Source organism: Papaver somniferum, chromosome 2, assembly GCF_003573695.1.
Source record: "Papaver somniferum cultivar HN1 chromosome 2, ASM357369v1, whole genome shotgun sequence".
Lineage (NCBI taxonomy): Eukaryota > Viridiplantae > Streptophyta > Magnoliopsida > Ranunculales > Papaveraceae > Papaver > Papaver somniferum.
The window spans coordinates 171,310,848-171,320,489 of NC_039359.1; the positions used below are offsets into that span (position 1 = coordinate 171,310,848).

The following is a 9,642-nucleotide window of genomic DNA, read 5'->3' on the forward strand; positions in this document are numbered from 1 at the left end:
CGAGGTCAAGCTATCGCATGGGCTATTACCTAAAGCTAAAGGCTATGTAGCTCACTGGTTATTTCTTAGTTAGCTCTGTGTGTCTCATCAAATAAGAGGGGCCCAGTTACGCATAGCCACGCGGCTGCGTCACGCGGATTAGTTAAATCTCACGAGAAAATGAGAAACTGATCACGAGTATTTGAAAAACGAAAGATGGATACCTTTGTTTTAATTAATTTCTTACCAGAAATTTCAGTATCTGAATCCTATATAAAGGCACTTCATTTCCCATACAATTCTCGCTCAGTTTATCATTTTACCGATAAAAATCAAAAACATCGAAGAGAGGAAAATCAAAACAGAAACCCTAGTTTTTCTTCATTTTCATTCCTGTCTCTAATCTGTTTTGCGTTACGTTTCGTTTTGAATTCCAATCTCTTCTCTTGTTTTGGTCGTCGTTCATTCCACCTTCTTCATATCCGTTCTCTTCGCCCGAATCTCAGGTATCTCTTTCTATTCGATTTCCAAGGATTAATTTGTGGTTTTAATCAATTTTCCCATCGGTATAAATTCTGAATCTGTTTTGATTTTGATTTGTATCGAAAATCTTGTTCTCTGTTTTATCAAGTTTTCGGCAAAAAAAACAAAAAAGTTTGATCTTTCCTCACAGAAAAAAGAAAAAGCAAAAAGGTTTGCTCGTCTGACGGGCAAATCAGGTTCGGTGATTCGGCTTTCCGTGTCTTTTTTCAGATTCTTCTGAACGTTAGTTGTGGGTTATACTGAGTTCTGTAAAGCTAAGTTAGGGTCTAACTCCAGGTTCTTCGTCTTCTTCTGCTTCTTTTGGGGGGGTAGCCGGGGCTTAGGCCTCGGCGGGTTTTAAAGCCCCCTTTCATTACAACCACTGAATCAAACCCTTTTTAGATTTTTCTTTTTTCTCTTCATTTACTTTTAATTTTGGGAAGAGATGCCTGCCCTAGCGTGTTGCGTAGATGCTGCAACCTTTCCTCCTGGTTACGCTATCGTCGCCGGGGATAGCTCTCTTCCGGTGGTGCTCCCGGAAGCATTTTCCGACGCACCACTCCTACCGTTAACAAACACCACTGTAGCATCGTCCCTACTCGAGTTACCCCTTCCTTCTCCTTGGTCACCATCTCACTCAGCTTCTCTATACAAAATCAATGGCTGGGGAGCTCCATATTTCTCAGTTAATTCATCTGGTAATATCACTGTTCGTCCCCATGGATTAGAAACATTACCTCATCAAGAGATTGATTTAATGAAAGTTGTTAAGAAAGTTTCTGAGCCGAAATCCCGTGGTGGATTAGGTTTGCAGCTTCCTTTAATTGTTCGACTTCCTGACGTTCTTAAGAATCGGCTTCAGTCTCTTCAATCTGCTTTTGATTTTGCGATTCAGTCGCAGAGCTATGGTTCTCGTTACCAGGGTGTTTATCCAGTGAAATGTAATCAAGATAGGTATATGGTTGAAGATATTGTTGAATTTGGAACACCTTATAGGTTTGGTCTTGAAGCTGGGTCGAAGCCTGAGCTTCTTTTGGCTATGAGTTGTCTGTGCAAAGGAAACCCTGAAGCTTTATTGATCTGTAATGGTTACAAGGATGCAGAATATATCTCACTTGCTTTGGCTGCGCGTAAACTTGCTTTGAATACTGTGATTGTTCTTGAGCAAGAAGAAGAGCTTGATTTGGTTATAGAGATGAGCAAAAAGCTCGCTGTGCGTCCTGTTATTGGCATGAGAGCCAAGCTCAGAACCAAACATGCTGGTCATTTTGGAGCAACTTCAGGGGAAAAGGGAAAATTTGGATTGAACACTATGCAGATTCTCCGTGTTGCCAAGAAACTTGAGCAAAATGGAATGCTTGATTGTCTTCAGCTCTTGCATTTTCACATAGGATCTCAGATTCCTTCGACCTCATTGTTAGCTGATGGTGTTGGGGAAGCTACCCAGATTTACTGTGAATTGGTTCGTCTCGGTGCTGCTATGCGTGTTATTGATGTTGGTGGAGGTCTGGGTATTGATTATGATGGATCACAATCTCCTGATTCAGATAATTCAGTTGGTTATGGATTAGAGGAGTATGCTTCTGCTGTCGTTCAATCAATACGAAATGCCTGTGACCGTAAATTTGTGAAGCATCCAGTGATCTGTAGTGAAAGTGGGAGAGCCCTTGTTTCTCATCATTCCGTTCTTATCTTTGAAGCTGTCTCTGCAAGTGCACCTGTCGCCCCAACATTGGATTCTCTTGGTCTTGGATTGCATTACTTAGCCAATGGGCTTACTGATGACTCCCTATCGGATTACCGCAGCCTGACTGCAGCTGCAGTCCGTGGAGATTATGAGACTTGTTTGGTCTATGCTGATCAGTTGAAACAAAGGTGTGTTGATCAATTCAAAGAAGGATCTTTAAGCCTTGAACATCTTGCTTCTATTGATAATATATCAGAGTTGGTTTCCAAGGCAATTGGTACTTCTGATCCTGTTCGCACATACCATGTGAATCTCTCTGTATTCACTTCGGTCCCTGATTTCTGGGGAATTGGACAGCAGTTCCCAATTGTTCCAATTCAAAGGCTTGATGAGAAGCCTGTTGTCAAAGGGGTTTTATCTGATCTTACTTGTGACAGTGATGGGAAGGTTGATAAATTCATTGGAGGAGAAACTAGTTTACCTCTTCATGAATTGGAAGGTGAAGGAGGGATCTTAGGTAGTGGCGGTGGTGCTGGTTATTATTTGGGAATGTTCTTAGGCGGGGCTTACCAGGAGGCTCTTGGAGGATTACACAACCTGTTCGGCGGCCCAAGTGTGGTACGTGTATCACAGAGCGATGGACCGCACAGCTTCGCAGTGACGCGAGCGGTGCCGGGGTTGTCTTGCGGAGAGGTCCTACGGGTGATGCAGCACGAGCCAGAGATGATGTTTGAGACACTCAAGCACCGTGTAGAGGAGTGTATTCACGGGGAAGACAGCGATGACGATGAGCTTGCCCGTGACACATTGGTGAGCGGCCTTGCTCGCTCCTTCCATAACATGCCATATCTTGCCAATATCGCAACTGCTGCTTCATTTTATGAGAAGAAGAATAATGACAATGGCGGTGGGGACTACTATGGTGATTACTATCCAGACGAGGATTACAATAACAACTCTGTTGCTGCTGTTGTTGGCGAGGAAGATGAGCATTGGACCTATTGTGTTGCTTGACTGACTCTGTCACAGACTCCATCTTGAATGGTTTTAGTTTATCGTTTCTGTTCTGTTAAATTTTTTTTTTTTTGTTTCCTGATGCTTTGGAAATCGTTTTAGTTGGATAAAAGAAGCAGGACATAATTGTTGACTTGTCATTGTCTTTCTTTTACTATGCGGAGGAAGGGGGAAGGAAACTGAACAAATTCATGTTGTAATTTCAGAATCCAATTCCCCCACTCTTTCTTCTCTCTATTTAGTGAATAATATAATAATATATTTATTAGTTGATCTCTGATGGCTTTTCACTAACTGATGTTTGAGTTCTTTCAAAAGTCTGGATATCTTTTTGTTTATCGTTCATTATTAAGGTCTCAAGTCAAAAAAAGAGGAGTAGGAGATAAGAAATGGCGCATTATAAAAAGAAAAGGGTAGATATGCAGTATTTCTATGATAATTCTATTCTCTACACTCTTTTTGAATATTCCAAAACCAAAATAAGTAGAAAATACAAAACTCCCTAGATACGTATATTCATGGGTAGTATGAAGGAACAGTCTGTCATTTTTTAAGGGTATTGAGTCTTTCTGTGGGGTTTGGTTGTGTGGATGGACGCTCTCTAGAGCTGGGAGGAATCTGTTTTCTGTCTGTTTCTAGACTCCAGAGAGAGTTATTTGGACCATCACAGCGCTATTTTTTCCAAAGCTGAGAAGATTTTGGATCTCATTTCCAATGCCCTTTTAACTTATTCTTTTGAAAGGGAAATTGCAAAGAAGAAGAAAAAATGTTTTATACATACAAGCTCAAAAAAAAAAAAAAAAAAAAAAAAACTCTAGCCTCTGTCAGAATCGGTGTGTCAGAATCGGCCTTGACCAACCCAATCCAATTGCCCCAACCTAACGTTAGGATCATGCTTGATGCGAGGGGATCAAACGACTTGGTTTTCTTCGGTTTACTGCCCATAAAAGTGAAACTGCATTATAAGGGGGAGACTGCATTATGCCATCTCTTATCTGAAGGGTCAAATCTCTTTCATGTTGACGCTGGCTATTTTTCTTGGTCTATGTTGTACGGCCTTGTCTAGCAAGTGGTCATGAGTCTCATGACTACTCGTGAGTCGTGATCATGCCAGAAGCATTCACCAGCCAGTTGGTCACCTCCACAAGATCATTTCAACTTGTTTCTTTTTTTCTCCTTTAAATTTTAAAACAAAATTTCATGTCCGCTGCATTGTTTTTCACGTAAAATGTTCCTTTGATCTTTCCCAATATGGATGTTCTCGGTCACAAGTAAATATCATCCCCGCATGGATATCTGCTGAAATTTAGTCCTAAAGTGATACTCCCTCCGTTCCGATTTAGTTGACGATGTTGAATTTTTCACGAATATTAAGAAATATCAGAGAGAGTAAAATCTTTCCAATAATATCATATTAATTCCTACTTAAAGAATTAAATAAACTAGTTTTTTGTTTCTAAAAAGTTATCAATCCCATAGTTATGTATTTGGGATGTACAAGATTGAGTATATATATCCTCCATGGGATATATTTAAAAATTATAGAGTAATTGTTTTTGTGTTGATTACCGTGAGAATTAATTCTCTGGTGTGATTCAAAAGCAGGGATAGATTAGTGAAAATTGGAAAAAAAAACTAAAACTATCATCTAATTTGGAACACAAAAGAAACCCTAAAAAAGCAAGTAAAATAAAATGGAAGGAGTATCAGTCTCCCTCTGAAGGCATTCTGCTTTCTAGACCCATTGACTGGTGCCCAATGATCTAGTTGGTTGATGTATCAGCCAGCAAGCTTGTTCAGATGGTTCCTCAAGTCTTAACTAGTAGTAAATATTAGGAAATAATATAGGAGTCTATATTTAGGAGATATACACTTTAAGGAGTTTGAGTTATATTAGGAAAGTGTCTATGTTTAGAGTTTGATCTTAGGTAGGAAAGTGCCTTGAGTGGTCGTCAAGTTTGTGAACAATATAAATAGGCTGTTAAGCCATAAGAATGATATACCGAATTATTATCAATGTAGTCTTTTATGCTTCCGCGTTTATGCTCTCATCTCTCTTGCTCGATCCTTAACATGGTATCAGAGCAAGGTGAGAGGAAGAGAGAGTAGAACGAGAAAGAAGATAAGTTCCATTGTTTTACGTTTTTAGGGTTATCAAAAAAAAATAAAAAAAAATAAAAATCGTTGTTTGGTTGCTGTTTGCGTGAAGAAGAAGAAAGAAGTTGAAGGTTTGTCAAGCCTTGTTGTTGTTGCTGAAGTGTTCGTTGGTAATTGAATCACGTCTGTAAGTTGAATATGTCAAAGCTGGGCTATTGATTAAGTGCTAAGGTCATCGTCGGTAAAACATTGGTTTAGGCGAGTTCGTTGATGCTGGAAAAGTTTGAAGCCGAGAAGCCAGGTGACCAAGGAGAGGCTTGATGTCGTTTGAATTCATGATAAAGATAGAGTTTAGGCATGTTATTGATGCCGAGTAAACATGGCAGACGAGATACTACTGCTGAGGAAGAAAAAAATGGCTTGATTCGATGAACAAGGGTTGTTTATGTTCGATTACAATGGATGTATAGAAGAGGAAAACATTGAAACACGTGTGTGCTGGAATGAAACTAGGTTTGAATAAACCATTCTTGCAAGCAGGTGAAGACACGGACGGCGACGGTGTTTGTTGCTGTTCACAAGGATCAAAAAGTGTGCTCGAATCAACACCGAAAAGCTGCCTTGAGCTGTCCAAATACGTGTGTTGCTTGATTTAGGGTCGTGTCATAAGAATTGGAATCTATAGATAAACAATGGTTTGTTGCCTATGGTTAGGGCTATCACGTGAATCCAAGAAGATAGACGAGTCTGGGTAGTTCGAGAAAAAGAGCTGCTTCCATCGACTGTGGATGATTTGGAAAAGGAATAGAAGCTAGGGTTTGAACAGAGAAGACATGAATTTGACTGTTGCCGTTGATTGTGATGATCGGTAGCTGAAGTATGGAAGTTTTTAATGTTTAGAAACATGGGTTATGATCAATGTGAGAGAATACAAAGAAGAACATGGAAGGCAGTGGTTGTTATGTGCAGCGATGATGAGGATGGTGTTGTTGCAGGGGTTATGTTGTTGGTTGTTGACAGTGATGGAAGAGACGAGCTAAGAAGTCATGCTGCTGATGGAAGTTACTCGAGCATGGCAGTGATGATGATATCTTCTACTATTGATGAAAGATGAAGATGGAACTTGGAAGAAGATCATATGGAGGAGATGATTGGCAGTAGAACAGGGAGAAAAAGTTGCTGCCAACGGCAGTTCATGGTAATGATCTCTGTGATCATGATGAGATGATGGCCTGGAAGATGATGGGTTCTGCTGGTTGTCGATATGAATAAAAGAAACTGTTGTTGTCATTGTTACAACAACCTTGAGAGGAGAAGAGAAAGTGAGATGAAGAGAAGGCGTTTGTTTAAATGCTTACAAACAGAAGTGTGACAATAGTGTCACAGCGTTGCAAATCTGTTACGAATTCAGAAATGTGGAAAATCTGGATAGCGTGGCAAATTTGTAACATCAGTATAAGAAGAAGAAGAAGAAGAATAGTTATTGCTTGTGGCAGAAGCGTAACAAGAGAAAGATTGTGAGAGAATCTTTAAGAACAAGGAAGTGTGAAGGTTTCGCAACAATAGCGTGACTGGAACAAGAGAAGAAGAAACAACATTCATGTTGTGAAGAAAGAAAAAAAAAAAAAATCACCAAGAGGTGATGAGAAAAAGAACAACAATAGTAGGTTAAAATCCTATGAGTTGTCGAGAGAGTACACAAATTATTCTATTGAAGAAACCAAGAAAACAAGAGTACAAGAAGTATTCTTCAGAAGATGGGACCGCAATGTCCTTAAACTACGAAGAGGACCGAAATGTCCTTAAATTACGAAGAGGACCGAAACGTCCTTATTTTCTCACCTATTCTTCGCTGAGAAAACTCAACGAAGTATAAGAGGGTTTACAATGGCTACCTCGTCCATAAACCCTTTTGATCTCTTGCATGGTGATGATGCGAGTTGTGAAGATATCTCTGTTCTTGTGGCTAAAGTCTCTGCGCCTAAAATTTCACATCCTTCTCTAGTAAAGGAGAAAACCAAGAACGCTGCTCCTGCTGCTCAGCTTCCTTCTAAGCCTCTGTCACCTGCAGAATACGTGAGAACTGAAGGTCGAGGTACAGGAAGAGGAACTGGAGGTCGAGGAACAGGACGAGGAGGTCATGGGGATAACTACCAGACAGATTCCACTACTAATGGTGGTAATGGTGATTGGCAAGTTGTTAGATATGGTCATGGAGATGGTAAAGGAAAGGGGGCTTCAGTTAGTATGGTGGTAATGCTGATTGGAAAAATAAAGATGGCCGTGGAGGCGGTAGAGGAAACAAAAATAGGGGGTATTCTAAGAATGAGAATATAAAGACTTCAGACGTCCCGACGGAAAAAAAAAGAAGAAGAACACCGAATTATTATCAATGTAGTCTTTTACGCTTCCGCGTTTATGCTCTCCTCTCTCTTGCTCGATCCTTAACATGGTATCAAAGCGAGGTGAGAGGGAGAGAGGAGAGGAAGAGAGTTAAATAATCTTAGAGAGAGTTAGATAATCTTAGAGAATTCACGATGTTTAGGTTTTCTTTAGTGAAAAATTTTAGGTTTTCTTTAGTGAAAAATTCATGTTCGTTAAAAAAAAAAAAGAAAAAAAGAAAAAAAAAATCGTGACTGGTTACGAAGGATTAGGGTTCTCTGAACAAACAAAAGAATGGTGGTTTTGGAACGAGAAAAGATAGGGACATGCTGCTGCTACTGTTGGATCTCTGGCATTGTTGATGATTCTCATGGTGTTGTGTTGTCGACGTTGATTGATGGACAGAGTTGACAGAGAAGAGTATGGAGCTTCCGATGATTTATATTACAACGATGATTTATTGGTGCTTCCGTTTATTGTTAGTAGTGGGTCGCTGCTGTATCGTAAGTAGACGATGAAGATCACTGATGGATATCGGTAATGAATGGAGCGAGAACTGACAGATGGCATCTGGTGGCGAGGTTTGAGGTCTAGTACGTGGAGTTATTTAGTCCAAGGTGGAACCCTAAAACAGTAAAACACAGAGACGAAGATACAAGATTGCTGCCGTTAATGTTGCATGGTGAGTATTTGGTTGATCACTTCCAATTGGTTTCGCTGCTGCTGCCATTGACGGTTTCGACAATGGATGCTGTTATTATTTGAGTAGTATTGCTGGATCGGTGATAAGGATGGTTGTTGTCACAATTATGGCAGTAATGATGAACACAGGTGATGGTTAGTAACAGACAGAGAAGATCGATGAAGTGACCAGGACTGATGGTTTTGAAGAAGACTCGTTGCTGATTGTGAAATAGGTTTCAGGAATTGACGATGCAGTCAGCTGTGATGAAGAACAGTTTGTGTTTGAAAGATAGTGAAAAAATTCCAGTTCGAATCTGAGTAGCAACTGGGATGAGTTAGCTGCGTCACAGACTTGGTGGAAAGAGTTTCAAACTCGAAGTCTGTGATGTTGATCAATAGTAGGTGCAGTGAAGAAGGAGACTTGGTGGAAAGAGTTTCAAACTCGAAGTCTGTGATGCTGATCGATGGTTGATGATGGCTGGTGCATGGAGCATGACAACGATGGGGACGATGAGTGATTGGAAGTGATACCACAACTGGTGATTGATGGCTGGTGATGAAGAATGTAGTTGGCTGAAAGGAGATGAAACGATGATGCTCGAGATTGAGAGGAGTCTTGGAATTGTGGTTCAGGAATTTGGTAAGAGATTTACATCTATTAACAATGACTTGTGCTGCTGCACAGTGAATTAGGAGATGGACGAGGCTGTAGTTGAGTTGTTCTCAGATTTCAAAATCCGAGAAGGCTGAGAAAGAAGAAAAAGTTGCTGCAAACGGCAGTTCATGGTTATGTTCTCTGTGATCATGATGTGATGATGGCCTGGAAGATGATCGGTTCTTCTGGTTGCCGAGATGAATAAAATAAACTGTTGTTGTGATTGTTATAACAACCTTGAGAGGAGAAGAGAATGTGAGAAGAAGAGAAGGTGTTTGTTTTAAATGCCTGCAAAAAGAAGTGTGACAAGTATGTCATAGCATTTCAAGATATTACGAACAAAGAAATATGAAAAACAAAGAAGTTGGACAGTTTCGCAAGACAAGGGCGTGACTGGAATAGAGAAGAAGAAGAGACAACATCAAGGTTGTCAAGAAAGAGAAGCAATCACCAAGTGGTGATGAGAGAGAAGCAATCACCAAGTGGTGATGAGAGAAAGAACAACAAAAGTAGGTTAAAATCCTATGAGTTGTCTAAAGAGTACAAGAAGTATTCTACGAAGGGGACCGTAATGTCCTAAAACTTCCGAAGGGGACCGAGATTTCCTAAAACTATGAAGATG

The 9,642-nt window shown here is 40.2% G+C and overlaps 1 protein-coding gene across 1 annotated transcript; it reads left to right on the forward strand.

Annotated features, from left to right (window-relative positions):
- The first annotated feature begins 266 nt into the window (after positions 1-266).
- LOC113349781 (arginine decarboxylase-like) lies at positions 267-3,479 on the forward strand. Its single transcript, XM_026593808.1, has one exon. It carries the CDS (start codon positions 947-949, stop codon positions 3,200-3,202), a length of 2,256 nt encoding a protein of 751 aa, XP_026449593.1. The 5' UTR covers positions 267-946; the 3' UTR covers positions 3,203-3,479.
- The last annotated feature ends 6,163 nt before the right edge of the window (positions 3,480-9,642 follow it).

Bases quoted from the DNA above. Each gene is read 5' to 3' on its own strand.
- LOC113349781 (XM_026593808.1), top strand. From the start codon at position 947: ATGCCTGCCCTAGCGTGTTGCGTAGATGCTGCAACCTTTCCTCCTGGT.